This window comes from Centruroides sculpturatus, unplaced genomic scaffold, assembly GCF_000671375.1.
Source record: "Centruroides sculpturatus isolate CEXI.00-Female unplaced genomic scaffold, Cexi_2.0 scaffold414, whole genome shotgun sequence".
Lineage (NCBI taxonomy): Eukaryota > Metazoa > Arthropoda > Arachnida > Scorpiones > Buthidae > Centruroides > Centruroides sculpturatus.
This window is the reverse complement of record NW_019384735.1, coordinates 337,401-361,475: the sequence shown is the minus strand read 5'-3', so window position 1 is coordinate 361,475 and position 24,075 is coordinate 337,401. Positions and strand designations below refer to the sequence as shown.

The window sequence follows — 24,075 nt, the reverse complement described above, 5'->3', positions numbered from 1 at the left end:
CCATGCCTTACGCCGCCCTTGGTCATAGAAATGATGTAATTTGAATATAAATTATTTATAAATACGTATGTCAAGTTATATTTTTATTACTACGTAAAATATATTTAAGAGTTTACGGCCACTGTGCCTGGTGAGACGTTGTTGAAACAAAAAATGTTATGCACTCCATCACGTACATAAACAGTATCGTAATTCGCCAAGTGCAAATCAGCAAATTCGTAAAATTTTTGTTTATTTTGAACAATCCGGATAATCGAAAATCCGGATAATGGAGGTCCGGATAATGGAGGTTCTACTGTATAAATTTACTATTACATTATTGTATGATTACATGTAAAAAATAAAATAATAGCAGTACATGGTTATCATTGTATGATTTTTCACACAGTTGACACTTCAATGATATAATGGTTAACAGAAAGTGACAAATAATTGAGTAATAAATAAAAGTTTTACTATGTTTCTTTAAATTTGGCATTTCATTGGGTAATTGGCAAATTTAGACAAATGAAAAAGAGTTATATATGATTGTCATATATTTTGAACACTAAAATTATAACATTTTATATTAAAGATCATTGTTCATATGTCTTTTCTACACTTTTGCCACTAATTTAAACTTTTTTAATGGTTATAAGATAATAGTTAAATGTATTGATTATAATGGAAGCTATTTCTAAAGCAATCAAACAATTTTTGAAATAATAAATGTAAGCAGAATAAGCATAAGCATATATAAAAAAATAATTAAAAATAATAATAAATTATAGTAGTTATATATATATAGTTTCATAAATAAGTCTTCATTTTTTAAAAAAGTTGTTGCAAAATTATTGAATGTGTGGAACCATTTTATCATAAAAACAAGAAATAAATATTTTAAATATCCTAAAACAGATTCCAAATAATAATAAAATTTTAAATCAAATATCTAAAATTTCAAAATTTGACAATAAGAAGTCAGTTTTTGATAGAATATTTGAATGTAAAATTTATATAACTATATATTATTTATGATACATAAAAGTCTTTTATTTTATCATAAAATATAACAAAATTTATTCTTATAAGTTTTGTATTCATTGCTATTTCTTATAAAATACTGCAATATCTTTTATAGTTTTTCTGGTAGAATGTTTTGTTCTTAATTATTAGAAATTACTCTTATTTTCTGTGCAAGACATAATAATACTAATAATTACTAATGTAATTATTAGAAACATAATAATAATAAACTAACTTGCAGTTTATTATTATTTATAATAAATAACAATATCAATAATTTAAGTTTTATTTTTTATTGATAAATTTTAGTGTTTAATTGTCAAATATTTATAGGGACCTCCAGGTTTTCCTGGACCACCTGGTGCACCAGGTCAAATTGGATATCCAGGTCCTGAAGGTCTTTCTGGTGATAAAGGAGAAAAGGGTGATCCTGGACCTATTGGTTCTAGAGGGCTAAAAGGAGATAGAGTAAGTTATATTAATTAAAATTCATTTATATTAAAAATGTTTTACTGATAATTTAAATATAATAAAATTAGATTTGAAAGTGTTACTATAAATGTGTTTATTTACAATATTTTTTGATATTTTATTATTATTGTTAGTTATAATAAATAAATGTAAATTATTTTTAAATGTAAATTTTATTTTGTAAATGTAAATTATAATGTATATTTAAAATAAATGTAATCTTGAAGTGTATAGATGAAAATAATTGTCATCATCAAGAATACTTTTCTTGTAGAATTATTATTATTATTATTTATTAAATGAAAAGCAAAGAAGCAAACCAAAAATTTGTTAATACAGTATATTCATTGTACATTTTTTACAATTCAGTGAATAAATCAATTTATTTTTATTATTTTCTCAACAGGGAAAAATGGGAATGCCTGGTTACCCAGGAATTCCTGGACATCCAGTATGTATTTATTTTTTTAAATAAAATTAATTTATAATTATACAGTTTTTATATTTAAACAATTTCTTAAATATTACTTTTAGTTATGTCAATTACAAACTGTAGCTTTAAATATTTAATTTTAGCAAAATTACAAAAAACAATAAAATAATTTGTTATTAATAATTCTAAAATATCCTCTTTTAACAGGGTCAACAAGGTCCACCTGGAGAAAAAGGTCTACCTGGATTAGATGGCTGTAATGGAACAGATGTAATATAATTATTTATATATCATTTTGTAATAATCTTTATAATGCAAAACATTATAATCTTTGATTAAGATAAAATTTAGTAACTTATTTTATAATCAAATCAAATATAATTTATTTACTAAATTTAATGTATTTTTTTTAATAATTTATAATTTAATTTTAGGGAATTCCAGGATTTCCTGGTCCTCAAGGACATCCTGGCCCTAGAGGACCACCTGGTTCACCTGGAATAAAAGGCGAAAAAGGAGAACCAGCATTTGGGCCTCCTGGTTTAAAAGGACAAAAGGTAATTAAACACAAGTGATTATATCTTTCTTTTCTCTATAATCTTTACAAGTAAGTTTGAGAATTTCAATACAGCACTTCTAACATCTAAAGGTTTTCAGTGATGACGACTCATCATCATTGAAAACCTTTGAATGTTATTGAAATTCTCAAACTTACTTGTAAGGATTACAGAGAAAAGAAAAATAGAATTACAGCATTCTTTATCTACATAACATTATAATTTATTAAGATAAATATTTTAATTTCTTTTCTTTTTTTCTTTATTATTAATGTATTTATGTTCATTATAAAATATTTTATTACAGGGTGAACAAGGAAGGCATGGCCAACCAGGTCCACCTGTAAGTAATATTAAAAATTTTTTCAAATAAAAAGTTATGAATAATAATATTAAAGAAATGTTAAATTTTATTTTAATTTTATTATTATTTTTTAACATTTTATCCTATAAATATATTTCTATTAAATGGAGGTTGATGTTTTAGGGAATTCCAGGTGCAGATGGAAGACCTGGTCCGAAAGGTGACAAAGGATATCCTGGACCTCAAGTAATTAGAAATTTCTTATTTTATAATTCTCTAAATATTGTTACATAATTAAGTTTTTACATTAATGTTTCGAGTTTAATTTTGTTTTTATTGTAGCTGCTGATGATCACAGGTATGTATTTCTAAAAAATGATAATGAAAATATTTTTAAAATTTGTAATATGGGAAGTATGTAATAAGCTTATTTAATAAAATAAATTACAGTGTTTGCTTTTAAACTTGCAATACAAGTTAACTGAATTATAGATTCAGATTAATATTTGACACAATAATTACTGTATGACACAGTAATTACTACATGATGCAGAAATACAGAACCCATGATTTCTAGCTTTTGCATCTATAGTTTTCTATATTTGGTTTGCAGTAGCACAATTTTTTCCATCTATCCAGTCTTCAAAGTTCTGGCTTTCAGAGAGAATTTGTTAAGTTAATATAATTGTTTTATTGAAAAATATTTGAACTTTCCATCTTTGGAAGATTTCTGCCTTTTTCAGGTTCTGGGTTTTGCTATATTTTTAAAGTCAAAACTTTGCAAAATTGTACATAGTTTGGTTAATTAACTTATATTAACAAAGTAAAAAAGTTTAACACATACATAATTATATATATATGGTATTTTAGATTGGCAGAAAGTCTTATTGTTAAGATCCTTCAATCACCAACACATTTAATATCCAAGGCAGGGATGTCAATCCCTGGCCCATGGGCTGCACTGCAACCCACTTAATATTTTTATGTGGCCCTTGGCTTACTGCGTCCTACATATTTTTTAGATACATTTTCATTTATTTTTGGTAAAGTATGTCCTAAAATTATTATCATTTCACTGGATACACTTTGATGTTATAATGATGTAATTTGTTTTAAGAAACTGTTTTATCTAGAAAACAGTTATTCATATGAGGTAGTATATACCTTTTTTCCTGTATGTATAGTCTACTAAGAAAATTTTTTATAAAAATTTTTGTAAAACTAAATTTGTCCTGGAAATTTTTTAAAATAAAGTAATACATACTATTGTGAACAATTTTTTTCGTGCACGAAAAACATCTAAAGTGCTGAAAGAAATAAATTGAGTGATATCCATTTAACTAACATTCTTAGAATTGAGACTAGTACCATAAAAGCCAATATTGACAATGTTATAAAAGGAATGCAATGTCAAAATCACATTGAATTTACTTTTATTTTGAGGGAGTATAATATTTTTACTGACAATAGTATATATAATTACAAAAATGCTGTACAGATATTTGTTATTAAAATTTCATATTCACGTTTTGAACTTTTTAAAAGTATATATTTATATAAAGTATTGTTGTGGCCTGAATATGCATAAATTTCTAATTTGGCCCATTAGGAAAAAAGGTTGGACAACCCTGAACCAAGGAAAAAATGGAAAAATGTATGCAAATTAGAATTTGCATGACTGTAATTATTACTTAATAAACTCATTATTTCCAAACCTCTAACCTAATACAAACAATCAAATTATTTCTAACAATTTTTTAAAAAATAAAATAAATATCCGTTAAACTTTTTTCAATTAAAAAAAGAGTTAATTAATTGATTTATGAAATTTATTATGTTAAGTTAAACAGTCGTGTGACATTCACCCTCACATTATATGTCAGGTGTGGTGATCACATATATATTACACTGCTAGTGAATCACAAAGTCATTGAGCATTAATATTTTTTGTCATTTGTACAGTTTTTAATTTTAGAAACTACACATATATTTCTAAATGTATTGTTTGATTGCAGATATAAATATTTTTATATGCTTTATAATAAACATCATTAAATTTATCATAATTTTCTGCCTGTAATCTGCAGGTGCAATTTTCTGTTCTCAAAAAAGTTTATCATATGATTTTCCCAAGTTCATATTGTTTATTTGCTTTCCTGGCATATCAACAAAGAAATGATGCAAGTTGTAAGAACATTTAATTATTAAAAATAAATATTCTCAAATTTAGAGAAGAAATGAAACAATTCATTTTAAAGTAATACAATGTAAGTTTAAAATCCAGAATTATAAAATTGTCAGTCTCAGATTTATGGCCTCTTGACTTAAAACAACTAAACTAGCATATTAAGAAAATTATTTTTGAATGAGCAATTATTTATTGTGACATTGTCACAATTCCAGGCTGCAATTTTTAATTTATTTAATTTAAAATATATGCTCTCCACCTCAAATTAGTACTGTAGTGTCTTAACCTGTACATCATGTTTTTCCTTAGCAATGGAGTCATGCTGGTCTTCTGTCTAACTCCTTTCAGGAGAAAATTTTTGAATTGAAATAATGTGAATTCCAGTTTGCATTGGAAGTTCATATATAGTTAATCGGAGCCTCCTGCCCTTAAGCTTTCCATATCTGGTCTTGAATTTCATTTATCTATGACCGTTCTCGAAATTAAGGAAGACAGACAGACAGATGGACAACAGTGGGAATTTATAGGTCTATAATTTTTTCAAATTGCAGCACAATTAAAATTTGTTGTATTCACTAATGGCATAATACATTTAACAATTAAACATTAAATGTAATATTGTAGTGGAAAAAAATATACAATATGTGACACTAACTTGTAAGTTTATTCATGGTTAACTACAACTTGGATATGTGAAAATTAAAAATGAAACTAACTTACTGTGAAGTTACTTGGTTCAGTACTATCATTCTAATTTCAATTTTATAAAGTTAAAGTGAATTGATAATAAATTAAATAATTAAAAATAAAAATAAAATTGATTCCACACAAAAATTGTAATAATACCTTGATACACCACTCACAAAATCAACACCAGCATATGAAAAGGAAACGAAAAATTTACTAATGTTTTCATCTACATGAAATAGACATCCTCAGGTACAAATGATATCAAACAAACGGCTAGTAAAAATAGAATATTTTTTAAAAGTTTGATATGATTTTTGATTTTTTTGAACTAATTTTCTTCTTGTGTTTTTTGTGAATCTTTGTGTTAATAAAAATAAAATAATATAATGAATTCATACCTCTACAAGAACTTTCTGGATTCATCAGTGGAGCAAACTTTCTCTTTACAGATATTGAAGTACAAGTACTCCTCACTTTACAACCTATCTGCTTAACAACCACTTGCACTTATGACCAATCAAGTTTCGACTTGCAATTTGGGGAATCCCCTTTCTCAGTTTGAGTGTTGATCAGTGGCAAATGGTGACATGTGCGCTGAGTGTACTATAGCCTTGCTATGATCTTTTTCTGTCAGTTTCATTCTGACAACCAGTCACTGTGTAACCTTATTTTTTTACATATTTGTAACCCCAAAATAGTACAGATGTTGAAGAAAAGAAAAAGTATGGCATCATCTGGAGAAATTGTTAAGAAACGAAGAAAAGCTATTGAGCTTGAAATTAAAATAAAAATCATACAAGACTACAACGCTGGTAAAATGGTTAAAGAAATGGTCAACAATTTTAACAATTTTAAAGGATAAAGTTAGAGTGAAAGAGTGAAAGTTAGAATGAAATCATCGATAGGATTTAAAGCCGTCAAAACTAGACAGTGAAAAGATCTTATTCATGAGATGGAGAAATTATTGGCAATCTGGTTTGACAACCAGATGCAAAAATAATATGCCGATAAGCCTTTTAATAATTCAAGCTAAGGCATGCAGTATCTTTGAGACTTTGAAGGCATGTGAAGGCAAAAAATTGACAGAATCATTTACATCAAGCCATGAATGGTTTCAACTGTTTAGGCAGAGATTCAACCTGCATAATTGGAGAATCAGTGGTGAGGTGGTAAGTGCAGATGTAAAAGCAACACAAAAATTTGTTGATGAATTGGATGGAATAATTAAAAAGGCAGCTACTGCCTGGAACAGATATTCAATGGGGATGAAACTGGGCTTTGGTGGAAAAAAACTACCTGAAAGGTCCTATATGCACAAAGAAGCTAACGCAATGCCTGGTTTCAAGGCTTTTAAACACAGGATCACATTGTTGTTGGGAGGGAATGCTTCTGAGTTCAAGTTAAATCCTTTCTTGTTTTATCGCTCTGAAAACCCATGTGCATTAAAGAATGTTAGTAAAAACAGTCTGCCCGTTTACTATCGTGCAAATAAAAAGGCATGGATGATGTGACCTTTATTTGAAGATTGGTTTATGAACTGGTTTATACCCTCAATCCAGCATTATTGTTTGAAAATAGGAATTCCTTTTAAAATTATTCTCCTGCTTGATAATGCTCCAGGCCACACCCAGTACCTTGATGATTTACACCCAGACGTAAAGGTAGTGTCTATCTTCCTAAAAGCACAACTGCTGTCCTACAACCAATGGATCAGAGTGCTATAGCTACGTTCAAAGCATTTTATTTGCACACGACTTTTTCCAGCAGCAACAGAAAATGATGTTGGAACCCTTTGTGATATTTGGAAATCATACAGTATTTTAGATTACATTAAAAACATTAAATCAGCTTGGGACAAAATGACAGATATATGTATGCAAGGCATATGAAAAAAAAAATGCATAAAAAGTTTCTCGAACAATATCAGATCGTTTGACAATCTTGAACAAACTGATGTAATTCAAACAATTGTGGGCCTTGCCAATGAACTTAATCTAGATGTTGAAGTGAAAGACATTGCTGAATTAGTGGATTATGCCAATGGAGAGTTAACAAATGAGGATTTAATAGAGCTAGAAGTGATGCAGCATTTGGAAGAGAAAGAAAAGGAAAGAACTGAAGAAGTGAAAAAGAAATTCACAGTATATGGGTTAGCTTGTGTATTCTCCAAAATTAATGTAACGATGTTGGAACTTGAGGCTATGGATCCAAATACTGAGCGTTTTAATAAAGGTGAACATGGAATGAGTGAACTTTTGAAGTGCTATAGAGAAATTTATCAAGAAAAAAAAATTACAAAGCAAACGACACTTACAAGTTTCTTTTCAACTGTTACATCCAGGATCTCCACTTTTGAAGATACATACAACTTCTATTTCATTGTTATCATCTCCCTTATCTGGACCCTCTAAAGCTCCAGATAACCAAATAAACAAATGGTAATATGTATGTACATATGCATGTTTTTTTTATGAATAAATTTGAAGTTTGTCACATAATTTTTATATTTTTAAATTTTCGTCCAAATGGCAATTATTAAGTTTCTGAAAACAAAGTCTGTCCAAAAAAGAACTACCATTTATTTATCTCATGTTCTGTAAAATGTGTAGTCCAGAACATGAGATAAATAAATGGTGGTTCCTTTTTGGACAGATCTTGTCTTCCAAAACATAATTTTTATAATTTTACAACAATCCTATATTCCTGATGCAAGCTCCTCACTTATCAACCAATTCACTTAATGACATAGTCGTTGGAACAGAACTTGGTCGTAAAGTGAGAGTATTTTTATTGTTATTCTTGGCCAAAGTATCAGAGTCAGATTTTGTTAAAACACATTCACCAAGGAGCCTTAATTAGATCTCTATTTGCAGGTCTAAAATGTTAGTCACAATTTTTCACATTAAATGTTACTGGAAATTAATTAAGGCTTCTTGGTGGATGTATTTTAACACTTCAAGTATTTCCAGTCTCTCATATCGTTTTTTTGAACTGTATATTCAAACATTATTAATCATTATTGATTTTCTAAGATAAAACGTCTTAAACTAAGCTTAAAACTTTTTAAACAAAGATTGACTTAAGGATGTCTACTGGAGGGTTAATTAATCAATATGTAAATGATGCTGTTTCATTCACAAGTGAAAATGAATGAGTTCATAGGCATTTCTGTCTTCTGTGTCACAAAATATATAAACAACAACAAGACACTTTATCATGTTTTATCTTGTCAAGAAGACCTTATTGTAACAAAAAGTAATGATTTTATAGCCTTTTTTTTGATATAGGGAAAATATTTTCCTACATCAATGCATATTATATGCCTATAATCCACACCACAGATTATATATCAAAAAACTTTCTGACTTTTGATAGTCAGAAGGTTTTGATGTATAATCTGTAGATTATAGGTAGGAAATTATGGTATCTTATTATTAGCACTTTGTAGCTTCAGTTAAATACTGGATATAATTCAACTTAAATTTGCTCCTCTTCTTCCTGTCTTTAGTCTTTCTTTTCTAGTTATAATTTCCTCAAAATATAATCCTGCAATGTATTCAGAAAACATTCAATGAAAAGATGGAATCTTTTCTTTGGATGTCTTCTTTTCATTTTTTATGCAAATTTCCAACTTAAGAGGATTTCTGTCTGTGTTATCGTTCTTCTAACTATATGTCTTGCCTAGTTCCATTGTAATCATTTTGTGTGTAATCACATCAGTTACTTTAATCCATAGTTTTATTCATGCATTACTTTTGTTGAAGTATAATGACATCTTTCAAGCTTTTCTGGATCAGTATGGAAGATTAAGGCTCTAAAATCTCAAAATAATCATAAATATTCATTACTATACGGCAATTTTAAACGTACATATATTTTTTGTAAATGAGGATTTACTGTGTAAAATTTTATGATTAAAAAATAGATGAATTACAATATTATTGCAATCAATGAATTACAGTTTTATTTTTAAGGGAGACCCTATATAAATTTAATTCTAAAAATTGAGAAAGAAATTATTAAATTTATACTATAAATTTTTAGGGACCAAAAGGAGATTATGGACCTAGAGGTGAAAAAGGAAATATGGGAGTAGGATATCAAGGTGAAAAAGGTGATCGAGTAAGTATATGATTTTTCAAAAGTAATTGAAATTTAAAATATCCATAATTTTAGCAATTATTAATTAAATTTTGTAAACAAATACTGTATATTAGTTTAAAAAAGGAGTAAGATTTATTGAACAAATTATATACAATGTGTTTACTGTTTTTCTTGAATAAGCAAATGACTGCTTTTTGATAGTATAAATCAGCATTCTAAATAAATATGCTGAAACAACTGATATATTTTGTATGATAGATTCTTTGAATTGCTGAAGTAAAAAAAAAAACTTCTTTAAAATTTCCCAAAAACACATCCTCAGCAGTAACGTAAATCGCATACAACACCTTATTTTGCCAAGGAAAATATTTAATAATTAATAATCACAAACGTTTTGCTTGGCAAAATAAGATGGTGTATGTGATTTGCTTCTTTAAAATATATTTGAGACAAGAAATTTGCAGAATTAAAAGATCAAGTGATCTTGTTTGAATTGATGTTTCCTGTATAGCATGGACATTGCCTTTTTTCCACTACTGTACTTTTGGTTTTAGAATGATTTTGGTGATCTTTTGAGCTACAACAAGCCAAGTAAACAATCTCCACAGAAAGTTATCTTCTATGCTGAAGAACATGGGAACAGAGATGCTAAACAAAAATTCAATGTTTTAGAGAGCAATGTCTAGTTGTGGTGACAACATAATCAGGCTATTTTTGCATGCAAGGTATCTTAAAAAAAATTCAATGGACTTAAAAGAAAAAACATTCTGATGTTAACAAATAAGTCTAGAGTTCATGAAAGGGAAGAAAAAGAATGCCCATGATGCATGAGGAAGAAATGCAATGAAGTTGCGTGTGCTTAAAACATTTTTCAAAAATATGTTTATTGCTGTTTACATACATTAACTTCATCCTGGTGTTTATTTTTAACATCATCCTGGTGTTTATTTTTATCATCATCTTGGTGTTCATATAAACAGTTTAATAACTTTCTAGTTGTGGCACCTATGTAAAAGGTCTTTCTTTCTATTTCCATTTACTATAAGGGGATTATATAAATTCTTGACTTCTCCAAAAGCTTCAGAAGCTGGTATGATATATGGAGATAAATTGAACTTGTGATGTACATTGTAAGCTAAATGAGTGGTGTTTCTAAGTAAGGCTAGATCTAAAAATGCAGCTTTTCTGTCTTGCTCTTTTTCAATAGTGAATGAGATGGAGGGGTAATCTGATAAGAATTTAACAAAACTTGACAATTCTTCAAAGGAACCTTCCCAAGCTATTAAGATATCATCAACATATCTAAGATATAAAATGGGATAATGTATTGTATAATAAATGGGGTAGAGAAGACTTTAAACTCATGTTTCTCATAACCAACAGCTAAAATTGCCAAAAGAGGGGATCTCATAGTAATACCTTGCTTTTGCAAAAAATATTGACCATTGAACTGGAAATGAAGTGTGGTTATGAAACAATTTGTATTTTAAATGCATTTAAATGAATTATAAAACAAATGTACAACAAATGTGATTGTTATAATAAGTAAATATAAACAATGAAATTTAATTTATAATTCTGTAATTGAATTTAAAGCTATCTTCTAATTACTCCAAACTTAAAATCTTCCTATTTCTGCAGAAATTTATTTAGAATATATATTTATATATAATTTGTATAACATTCTTTAATTTGAAAAAATCATAAAATTTATGACAGGGTGATTCAGGCTTGCCAGGTCCACCAGGAACACCGGGTTCATGTGATGGTGGTGATTCTGTCAGTGGGGCAAAAGGAACAGTAGTTGGTCCACCAGGTTTACCAGGAATGAAAGGACAAAAGGTTGAAAAATATTTTCAATTTTAATTTTAAACTTTTATGAATTAAAAAAATGTTATGTTTCTTACTTTTTAAATATAGGGAGAACCAGGTGAAAGAGGTGATAGAGGATATGATGGTCTTCCCGGTCAAACGGTAAGTTTTTCCTAATCTGTAAAAATTATCAAGTTTAAAATATTTTTATATTATAAATCAGTGATCACAGATTTTAAAAGATTCATGAAAGTGAAGAAAGTAATCATAAATACAAAAAGATTTTTTTCTTAAAAAGCTATAAGATATACAATAGAGTCCTGATTAACTAAGACATGTTTAACCAAACTTCTGCATTTTATAAAGTGAATTATGACAGATTATTTTGTCAACATCTTTGTTGACAAAATAATCTGTCATAATTCACTTTAAACAAAGAATGTACAGATGGTTTATTTCACAAATCCTAGCTAGACAATATTCAGTATTCAAAAATGGTTGTAGAAGTTTTAAAAAGAATTTATGCTAGTGACTCTCATGACAACAAAATTTCAAAAAAACAGCAAATTTTAATAGCTGTCATTATAAAACTGTGAGATATATAATATTCTTATATTTTTTCAACTGCTTTGTACCAAACATTCCATGTTATCCAAGTTTTGATTATCTGAGATACCCTTAATACACATTAGTTTTAATAATTGGGTCTCTGTTATATATAGAAAATTAAAATAAACTGTTTAGTTCAGGAAAGTAAATATATATTTTTTAATTGGGAACTTTTTTCATCATCCTGGCAATTTTGATCACAAACAAATTGAATAATGTAGAATAAATATTTAAAACAAAAAATATTTAATGGAACTGTTGACTAAGTATCATTTAGAATAGAAATAAGAAAATTTTAAATGGTACAAAAGAATACAATTATACAAAATTTAAAGAAAAATAAAATTTAGTAATGACATATAATTTTAGAATAAGTACATTGTAAGTAACTTAGAATTCAGAAGTTATTAAGTTTTTTAAAAAACTGAACTATTAACTGTGAGTTTTAAGTATAAAAATTGGGACAATAATCTATTGCAAGGAGAAGAGAAATTGAATGATCCCTTTAGTCCAATCTTGCAAATGATCTTGCAAAAGACAGTTATACATTAAATTATTAATTGTAAAGTTGATATATCTTGTCATATTTTTCATATACCTTGCTATACATAGATAGAAAATTCCTAATCAGAAGTTTTTATATACTGATAACATTTTTGTAATAGCATTGTATACAACAGTTGCATTGTAATGTACCATTTGATCTGCCTGGAATTAAACTTAATGAACAGTGTTACATATTTTAGTGAGCTATAAATAGCAAATTTTTTTGTCCACAAACAAAAAAAACCCAAAAATGACAAATTGTTAAAAATCTCAAAAGTATCTATTAAATACTATGAAACAACTATTTACAGTTACCAGGGTTAACTAGACACAAACACAAGAGGATTCTAGTTAACATGAGATTAAGTTAGTTTGGAATAATTCACACAAAAACCAATAAGTTATAAAATGAAATCTCAGAACTATAATTAGTTGAAATCAAAAATGAAAATAGTATTTACAAAACTTTCTTAACAATTGGAAAACTTAAATTTAACTTAATATTAAATCTCCACAAAAATCAAACTCATAATCAAAGTACTTACAAAAATTCTTAGAATCTAAACCACCTAACGATCACACTGGAAACGCGAAAAGAATAATTCATTTGACCTTGCACTTGAAAGTATTACCTTGCTATCCCTTACACTTGGTAGCATATCTTGTTCTTCTTCTGACTTCTCCATCATTTTGTATGTCATGAGTGTGATATCACCTTAGTTTGTGTTGCTCTACCCCATTTACATGCTAACATTTTATTTTAATTCCTAGCAGTCTGTTTCCAACAAATGTAGTTCCACACTTTTCATAAATTTATTATTGCCAGTTTTAAAAATCAGCAACAATGTGATTAAGTGACTATTCATTAACTGTGATTGGAAATCACTTAATTGGAGATGCCATTTTAGATTGATGATGATCTCATGAGTGATTTCAGTCATTCATGTAAGCATCTTTTTGTTTTTGAATTTGGAACTGGGAGGTTTAGACGTTTTCATTATTAAATAAAATAAAATGTCCCCAAATTAAATCATAACTAAAAAAATAAATATTTGGATTTGACACCATGAAGAAAAATTGCTTTTGATATAATTTTATAAATTAAAATAAAATTATCTTAAATCATCTTATTTAAAATAATTGTTATCATAGTAAGATATAGTGTCCTTTCAAGGCAGTTAACTAAATTGCTTTATTATAAATTTGTTATTTCTTACGTGGGGAGACACAAAAAAAAAAACCGGATTTTTTGTATAAAAACCAGGGCTGTGGAGTCACGTAAAAATCTACCAACTCTGACTCCGAATCTGACTCCAACTCCGTTTCATATACATAACAAGTTGGTAAGTAAAAGGGAGTCAGAGTCGACGGATTTTTTGACGACTCCGCCTCCAGCTAAAACACCAAAACTCCACGACTCTGACTCCACAGCCCTGATAAAAAACTTTATTTATTAACTTTTTTTACAAAATTTCTTCAGTCACCTTCAATTTGCTCTCCATTAGATGCAATGCACTTGTGAAGTCTTTTTCCCCACTGTTTGAAGCATCTCTGGAACTCTTCAACCTTGATATCATCCAGTGCCCTTAGTGAAGCTGTTTTTACCACCTCCACATCATCAAAATGCTTCCATTTTAGATTTTTCTTCATTCTAGGAAACAGAAAAAAGTTGCATGGGGATAGGTCTGCTGAATATGAAGGGTGGGGAACGACAGGCCATTCCTGAGAGGCCAAATAGTGGGTCACTCGTAAGGCCGTGTGTGCGGGGGCGTTGTCATGATGAAGGAACCAGTCACCTGCTCACCAAAGTTCTGGATGTTTCCTTTGCACATCCTCTTGCAGACGTCTTAACACTTTTTTTGGCAGATTTTTTCAACTTTTCATCATTTTGAGATGTTGAAGGACGCCCAGAACTTTGCAGGCAGAACAAAATAACAGTAAGAGAAACACAACACTATGCTCAAACGTAAACCTACAAACTGACACCATTTGCACAGCTGTTTCATGAAGGTCTCTACTAACTCCATGTAACGGGAGAACTCTCTACTACGTCTATGAATGGCAGTGCGCTCTCAGTTTGGTTTTTTTTGGGCTCCCCTCATAATTTGTAAAATATATTAGTAAATAACATATGATATATGATATAATTCAAAATTTGTAAATTAAATTGATATAATTAAAATTAACTTATTAGGTAAAATTTTTTATATAATTTTATAATAGTTTTAAAAACATTTTCAGGGTCGTCCTGGTGATATAGGTATGAAAGGAGAAAAAGGGTTACCTGGTTATCCTGGAGAAAGAGTAAGTTTATTTTTGCTATTTAGAAGGTTTTATGCTTTACAGAATTTAATATTTAATTGTTTTAAATAATAATAGCATGTTTTTTAATTCACTTTTGATGTGATATTATTTAGTAATTAACTCAAAAATACACCTTAACTAATACTGGATTTAGGTGTATTGTTGATTGTACATCCAGCTTTTGCAGTAAATAAGATATGTATTTAGTTTTTATCAAAATCTTTACACTGGGATATGGATTACAATTCAAGACCACAATAACCGAAATATACCCAAATAAATATACATTCAATCTAAATATATAAAATGACTTGTCCTGACTGACTGACTGACTGACTAAGAGATTCATCATCACCCAAAGCAAACAGTTGAACTTAGAGGTGAAATTTGGTACACAGGGTACATCATGAAAACACACTAGTGATGTAACGAATATTCGGTTAGTATTTGGTATTCGGCCTATTTGGCCTATTTTTCACTATTCGGCCGAATACCGAATACCTAAAAACAGGAGTAATAAATAACAAAAACACAGTAAATTAATCATTTTGGTATTTAGATTTAATGTTATCGAGTTAGTGTTGTTTATTTATATTTATTTATAACTTGTAACATGCACAAAATAAAAAAGAAAATAATATTAGTCACATGTATTCACAATTTATAATTACAAAGATCAGCACACGTACACGTCTATCGTTGGAGAATCCTCGCACATCTGAGGGTCTGACCCTGCCTATCCTTCTTTTTAAGCGCTCGTCTTTGCTCTTCCCTTTCTCTTTCCTCTATCGCTCTAATCCATGTATGCCTGTGCATACATCATAATACGCGCTCACGATACTTTCGATTCGTCACTTTTCCGTCGTAGAGTTCCCATTTTACAATTACGTGACTCAGCCTGGTGATAACGGAGAAAAGAGACAGATAGGACGTCGATATAAGTCACAGTTATGATTTCACAGATTCGAGACAGCTTGATAGCCCGAACAGCTCCAGGCTTTCGCCCGTGCACGCTAAGTGACTTTCATTACAAGCATTTAGCTTTCTGAAGTCTATGACAACAATTGTTTGTCATTGACAGCCGCGAATTTTGTGCCAATAAGCTGCCTCGACTTGTTCGATTATGTTATCAACTCAATTTCATATTTATTTTCACATTTTCACTTCGCGGTCCTTCTCTGTTCTTTTTCAGTTATTTACATGTGTAGGTCACTTCATTGTTATCCACATTTGATATCATCATTTATCACATATTTCCATGACACTCTTGTCTGTCTGCTACAACTGCCAAGAATTAACACGATTGGCGAAGCGTAGTGACAGCGGGCCAATAGAGAGCAGGATCCTTGCCATAATGCGGTTTGCGCACCAATTTTCGTACGTGCGTTAATCAAGCCGAATAGTTTGGCCGAATATTTAGTATTCGGCCTGAGGTCGAATATACTATTCGTTACAACACTAAAACACACACTAAGAGGGATTTTTCGAAATTTCCCTGTGGGAGGAGAGGATTAAGGCTTAACCTGAAAAATGGCTTCTACTGTACTATTTTAGATGCAATTTTTTATTTTCAACTATGTTTAGTCTTCATTGAGTACTTAGGTGTATTAAATTGATAACCTTTCAGACATTGTTATAAATATTTTTATATATTTTGATTTTTTAACCAAATGTTCAAACCATTTTAAATTTGAATTTGTTATTGCATATTGGTTCAATTATAGAATGATTGTAAACGTTCCAGAAAATTGATCAAATTGAAAACAGTTTGTTTGATTCTTAGCAATTCTCATCATTCTCAGCGGCATTCAGGTGTTATATAAGAATTACTATGGTTGTTGAAATACTGAATATAAATGGGGTTTGCTTGCAAAATCTTCATGGGCAAAGTTGTGGTTAACAGCTAATTTTTAAATAAAACAGTGTAACTAGGTCCATTCTTTAATACCTTCTCTATATTTTTTGGTAGTAAAACAGTGTAGTTTAAATATACAGTGTGGACCTTGAAATTTGAGGAAACTCCTCACTTAGTTCAGAAATCATGAACTAATGCCTTTCTTGCACCAATTGATCCTCTTTGTTCACCAAATCATCAGTCATCATACACTTCCTCCCTTGACTACACTCATCATGACTCATGACATTGTCATGTCTTTGTTTGAATTTCCTGCACCATTCACGCACACATCCATAGCTCATGAGGTTCTCACCATACACATTATGCATCCTTTGACGAATTTCACCTTCATTCAGCTCTTTGGCCTGTAGAAATTGAATTACTGCTCGTACTTCACAGTTGGCGGGAGACTGGATTAGCGGCATTATGTTTATGTTTACTGCAGAGTAGCAAATGTCTAAAATAGCTTGGCACAATGCTAAGTGGTGAGGGAATATACTACTTACTAGGTGTGCACCCTGTCCCTGTCTCACATGCTTCCAATGTTTTTTCATGCATTAGTGGAGGTTTGAAAAAAAAAATAACCCTCATATTATTCACATTAAATAGTTAATACTCTTTCTGGTATTGAAGACAGTTTTTCCTAATTAGATATGTGTAAGTACTTTTATACTCACATACATAATTATAAAAGTATATTTTTTTATACATATGTATGAAAGAAAACATTTGAAATTCAAAATAACTTGGACATTATAGTTTTTAAATTATTTTATAATAATGAAATACTAAGTTTATTATATTAAAATAGTACAGTTGATATAATATTTTACTTGAATTTCTAATTACTGAGTTAAAATAAATGATAAAACTTCCACATATATATTCATATATTAACTGAATAAATGAAATTCTAGAACACTTAAAACATTTAACACCTTATAATGCTGAGAATATTTATTAAATCACAAACGTTTTCAGCCTAATGGAATAGGCCATCATCAGCGTTATAAGGTGTTAAATGTTTTATTAAGTGTTTTTAAAAGGAAGCTGGGTTTGATATTCAATTAATTAGAAATTGCAGAAATTGAAATTGTAAAGTACTATATTATTTTTCCGACTTTCCAACGATTATCGACACTACTGTGTGCCGGAAATAGCCGTTCCCTAACGGGTACTTTACGTGGATTCGCGTTAGTGTGCCAGGCCTGGACTTTAAGCGTGCACCGAATTAAATAATGACAAAGTTTGTCAATAACAAAATCAAATATTTAATTAAACTTCTATTAATAAACTCTATACAGTATTTAGTAAAAATCAAACAATAATTTATTCAATGAAATTCAACAAGAATCAATCCGACAAACTCAAATCAATCTATTTCTAACTTAATTCTATTCCCCTTTGGAATTCGACAAAATCAAAGAATTAACTTATAAACAATAATTCTTATAAATTAAAGATCCTAATCGTCACCTCAATATACTAGGAACCTATTTCCTCAAACTCTCAAGACTTTCTATAATCGTCGATCCACAAATCGAATAACTTCAAAATCCTATCGGACACCTCTCTCGCTCACTGCTACGAAGCTCACCAAAGCTCGTTGCTATCAGGAATTCACCTCGTTCGTTTTCACTTGAGTTAGAGGCTTTATAGTGTGAGGTGACGTCACAATTCTGAATGAGCTCACTCTCCTCATTTACATACTTATCTGTAACATTAAATTTTTCTTGTTTATCTGGCAGATTATTTTCCGACAATACTTCGCTAACCTTTTACATTATTCTTTTTAACAATTATCGGGATGCTTTATTATTTTAAGGTTTAGCGATTCCTAACTGGGTTGTGGGGTCTTCCCCCCCCTTTTTCTCGGTGCGGACTTACTTTTTCCGCTTGGGAAGCGCAAGTGTGCGCGAGTTTTTCTACGGCGCTTTTCTTTCGTCGGTGAGTTGGTTTTTCTTCTATTTTTAAGTTACTAAGGTGAATGGTGAGGAAACCTTCGTCTTAACTAAACATAAGCCCCAAACAAAATATAATGAAAGCAAAATAAAAGTAAAATAAAAATAAAGCTCAGACTTGGTTCCTTACAAAATATATGATTAATTATTACAAGAAACTTTGTTAATGTGAAAAACAAAAAAAATTAATAAATAATTTTTAAATTGTAGGGAAAAGAAGGTTATCCAGGACCTACAGGCCCTATTGGTTTAAAGGTAAAGAATTAATTTTGAAAACATTAATATTAGATGATAATATTTGTATCAAATGTTATCATCTAAATTTATTTTAAATTTTCTATGAATAATAATCACATATTAATAAATTGTACTTAAAGCATTGATTAAATGTTTTTAATATTTTTTACTGTCAAAAATGTTCTGTCACAAGATTATTAGTAAGAAGTTAATTTAGTAAAAACAAATTAAAATGATAGCATTAACTTTATTGCATTTTATGTTTGTCAAAATTTAAATCTAAATGTTTGAAGAAAATTTAGAATTTTAAAAATATATCAATATGCATCTGTTCTATATTCAAAATTCTTTTATACAAATAAATTTATTCTAATCATAAGTCATTGTAAATTGAATCAAAGTTTAAACAAATTTAATATGAAAAATTATTGAAGGTAACAAATAAACACTTAGGAATCTCAATTACTCTTTGAACTTCTGTATATGACAATATCAATTAACAATTTTTTGAATATGATATTTTGATCGATTCTGAATAAATATGTATACAAAGATATTTTATGATAGAAAAATATGTTCAGCACAATTATATCTGATAAATAAAGTTTAAACTAATATAGGAAAAAATACTGTTAGAGTTGAATGTTTCTGAAATACATTTTTCTAATCATATTTTCATCAAATTCCGATTATAAAAATAATTACTGATTCATTAAAATGAGGAAAGATCCAATGAGATATTTTTTCTTTGATAGTAAGTCCTAACCCAGTTAAAACAGTAAAATCAAAAACACATATACAGTAGAGCGTCGTTTATCCAAATCAATCGGGGACTGGGGTGGTTCGGATAACGAATCATGTACGAAAAATATTAATTTATCCCATGTTGAAATTTTTCTCCGTTGCGTGTCGCTTCGCGTTGAATTTTCGTCGATGTTAAGCCTAACGAAGACTAGGCTATTGTATCGTTAAAAATTATTTTTTTATTTTGTACAAACAAAATAAATATATTGAAAAATATAAAAACAATAAAAAATTATACTTCAGATGTTAATTTAGTATCAAAAACGTAAAATATTTGAGTAGTCCAAGAAATAGCCAAAGATTACAGCGCCACAGCACTAGCAAAAATTTAAATTTGCCGACTGGAATGCTTTCGGATAAACGACGTTTCAGATAACCGGCTTTCGGATAAACGATGCTCTACTGTATTATACTTTAGAAAATATTAATAATTGAATATTATATTTGAATATCTAAATATTATAACATGAATCAAATTTGTTTTAGGGAGATAGAGGTGAAGATGGTTTACCAGGTCTAGATGGGTTGACAGGTATGAAAGGTGATCCTGGGCTTGATGGAGGGCCTGGACCACGAGGCTTACCTGGGCCTCCTGGCCCACCCGGGGTAAGTATTTTAGAAATCAATTTGCTTTTTTAATTAAAAAATTTAAATTTTTATTGTTCTTGTATATTACACATCCTTTCATCAAATTTGTTCATATTGATATAGTTTGATTATATATATATATATATATATATATAAATGAGGATGTTTGTTTGTTTGCTGCACAGTCCTAGGCCATTTGATTAATTGCTACAAAACTCGGCAGTTAGGTTCACATACTTCTAACTTAGATAATGTCAGGCATCACACCCCCAAAATATCAATTGGATTTCTATAAATCAATTTCTATCTACATTCAATTTGCTGGCTTTACACATAGTGCCATCTATTGGCAAAAAAATTTAAGGAAATAAGGAACTAAATATAATTCTTACAAAAAAGGATATAATTTTAAACAATATATATTATATTCACTTAATTACTGTAACAATGATATAGTGTGAAATAGACACACTCGTTACTGCAACAGGTAGCATATAGTGCTTGTCTGCATGGAATTGAAAGTGTTACAATATATAAGTATTTAATTTTCCATATCTAACAACTCAGGATTTTTCATTTCTGAATGGTATTTTCTTAATCCTAATAACTGACCTCAAGTAGCCAAGTGGATAAAATCACTGAACACTGGTAGTTAGTTAGTCATAGGTTCAAGCATGGCCAACGGGCTGGCCACATGGAGTTTTCTGTGTTTTCACAACACCTAAATAGGGTCTAGCTTCCCATAAAAGTTTTCCTGGGATGCATCCCCTCAGCAGAATTGCTCACTCACATGTTGCATTGCCGTATAAACCAAACTAATTCTAACAAACGATTATTTATTTTGACATTATGACAATGCTAGGCTGCAATTTTTGTCACAATGTTTTCAATTCTTTTAGCAGTGTATTTTCCCTGTACATCATACTTTTCCTGTTAGCACCAGTTATCTATCTAACTCCATTCGGGGGAAAATTTTGAATTGAAGCAAGATGACTTCTAGTCCAAAGTGGAAGTCTATATATGGTTAATCTGGGCCTCCTGCCCATATGCTTTCCATATCTGGTCTCAACTTTCATCTATCTAACTTTTTCTTGAGATTAAGGAAGGACAGAGAAGCAGACAAAAGGACAGACAATCATAATTTATAGGTCTACAGTTTTTTCAAATTGCAGCCCAATAATTTTTCTATAAATCTATGAGAACATAATTCTCATGTAGTTTACACAATCTGTTGCAAAAACAAACACTTTATTATCACAAAAAAAGCAATTATTTTTGCATTTTTACAGGATATTTTTGTTTAAACAAGTCATGTGAAGTCTTTCAGACGTTAAGGTTAGCAACTTCGATCACATGCTAGGTATCACAACCTGTCCAACACAAATTAACCTTTTTTGTCTCTTATATTTCATCAATCTTTTTAATAAATTAATACAACTCTTTAGTAAATGTTTGAAAGGAGTAAATTTTTCAGTAAATAGTAAAAAGTAAAATGATAATTGAACAATAAATAAAAAGATATTAATAAATTTAATAAAATTAGTTAATGATAAAAATTATGAATGTAATTATAATTATGTAAATTATACAAGGCATGTCCGGAAAGTAAGTATCATTTCATTCTACTGCCACCACAACGGTAGTATTGCAGTTCAGCACCTGCGCACATGTGTCTCTGGTTGATTGTCAGTCCAGTGACACCATTACAGACTGGATTGTATGGTTTTTCCACGTGTTAGTGAGCATTAAAAATGTTTAAGACAATTGCTGATTCCTCCGACTGTGAAGTGCGTTCTGTAATACGGTTTTTGAACGCAAAGAATATTAAGCCAGTTGAAATTCATCATCAAATTGTAGAGATTTATGGTAAAAATGTAACGAGTGATGGAATGGTGAAAGTGGATTCGACAATTCAATGCTGGACACACCAATGTTTATGATGTAGCACGGAGTGGCTGGCCTTCTGTTGTCAATGATGGTTTGGTTGCAAAAGTGAATGAGAAAATTCTTGAAAACAGACGGTTTACAATAAGATTGCTTTGTGATGAGTTTCCAAAAATTTCAAAAACTGTTTTGCATGAGATTGTCACAAATCACTTAAATTATTGCGAATTGTGTTCCCATTGGGTTCCCAAAATGCTTACGGATGTCCACAAAACAAAGTGACTTGGAAGTGCTTTGACATTTCTTACCTGATACAGTGAAGAGGGTAATGATTTCCTAAACAAAATTGTTACCGATGATGAACTTGGGTTTGTCATGTCACTCCAGAATCAAAACTACAGTCGATGGAGTGGAGGCACTCATGGTCCCCCATAAGACACAAATTCAAAACTACATTGTCAGCACGAAAAATTATGTTCACTGTGTTCTGGGACAGACAGGGCATTCTGCTTGTTGAGTTCCTTTCCAGAGGTGAAACCATCAATGTGGAATGATACTGTGAAACATTCTGAAAACTTCACCATGCAATTCAAAACAAAAGGTGTAGAAGTCTCAGTAAAGGCATTGTATCGTTTCACGACAATGTACGTCCCCATACTGCTGGTGTCACTCAAAACCTTATTCAACAATTCGGTTGGGAGCAGTTCAATCACCCGCTGTACAACCCTGACCTCGCACCTGCAAACTACCATTTGTTCTTGAACTTGAAGCATCATTTTGGAGGGAGGTGTTTTGCCAGCGATGACGACACAACAATCGATATTCAGCAGTGGCTGTCTTCACTGGTGCATCTTTCTTTGAAAGAGGGTATAGACAAGTTGGTTTCCCGATATGACAAATGTCTGAACAATGGTGGTAACTATGTAGAAAATTAGTTTCCAACATGCTCTTTCATGTAAAAATAAATTTTGTTTTGAAAAAAGATTTTTTATGCGAGTTTTTCCAAAATGGTGCTTACTTTCCGGACACACCTCGTATAATAATAAAATAAAATTATCCTATAATAATAAAATTTAATATATAAAAAAGTTTATATTTTTTGTGATAGAATATTAAGCTTAGAATATTTTATTACAATAAACTTTCTGCAACATTTAATCAAATAATAAATGAAAATATTTTTTGATGACTAATAAATATAAACAACTATTAAGAGCCTGTACACACTAGGCGTTTTTCAACGTGCGTTTAACGCGCGTTTTAAAGAACCAAGAGTTCTATGTAGCCATACACACTCAAACGCGCGCTTATAGATTTTTGTTAAAACATGCGTTTTGTGGGTGTTAGCCGAGCGCTTTGAGATATATGTGCTGCCATGTTACCATACATGCAATCGCGCGTTTTCCCGGCGCTTTACGGGCGCTTCTAGATTTACACCGCCATTTTGCTGTATATTCGATTGCGCGCTTTTGGATAATATCTACTTTTATAATATGGAGTAAGTCGTCAAATGATTTTATAGATATTTTAAAAGAATTAAAAAACTTGAATTTATTTTGTCTTAGTTTTGGATACAACGTCGCAAACATTTCATGCGTCAGTCTATCTCGTAATATTGGGTGCACCCAAAATTCTCTTTGCCTCTGCCGTCGTCTTTTATAGCGACGATAGAGGAGCCACA

General features: G+C 29.9%; 1 protein-coding gene across 1 annotated transcript in view; it reads left to right on the top strand.

Annotated features, from left to right (window-relative positions):
- LOC111628264 (collagen alpha-2(IV) chain-like) overlaps positions 1–24,075 on the top strand; it is a 128,727-nt gene that overhangs the window by 33,560 nt on the left and 71,092 nt on the right. The window contains exons 4-15 of the mRNA XM_023372014.1: positions 1,339–1,473; positions 1,883–1,927; positions 2,117–2,179; positions 2,344–2,466; positions 2,774–2,809; positions 2,954–3,016; positions 9,693–9,770; positions 11,472–11,594; positions 11,673–11,726; positions 14,961–15,023; positions 19,092–19,136; positions 20,409–20,528. Of these exons, the coding sequence (XP_023227782.1) occupies positions 1,339–1,473; positions 1,883–1,927; positions 2,117–2,179; positions 2,344–2,466; positions 2,774–2,809; positions 2,954–3,016; positions 9,693–9,770; positions 11,472–11,594; positions 11,673–11,726; positions 14,961–15,023; positions 19,092–19,136; positions 20,409–20,528 (948 nt within the window). The remainder of the gene's footprint in view (positions 1–1,338; positions 1,474–1,882; positions 1,928–2,116; positions 2,180–2,343; positions 2,467–2,773; positions 2,810–2,953; positions 3,017–9,692; positions 9,771–11,471; positions 11,595–11,672; positions 11,727–14,960; positions 15,024–19,091; positions 19,137–20,408; positions 20,529–24,075) is intronic.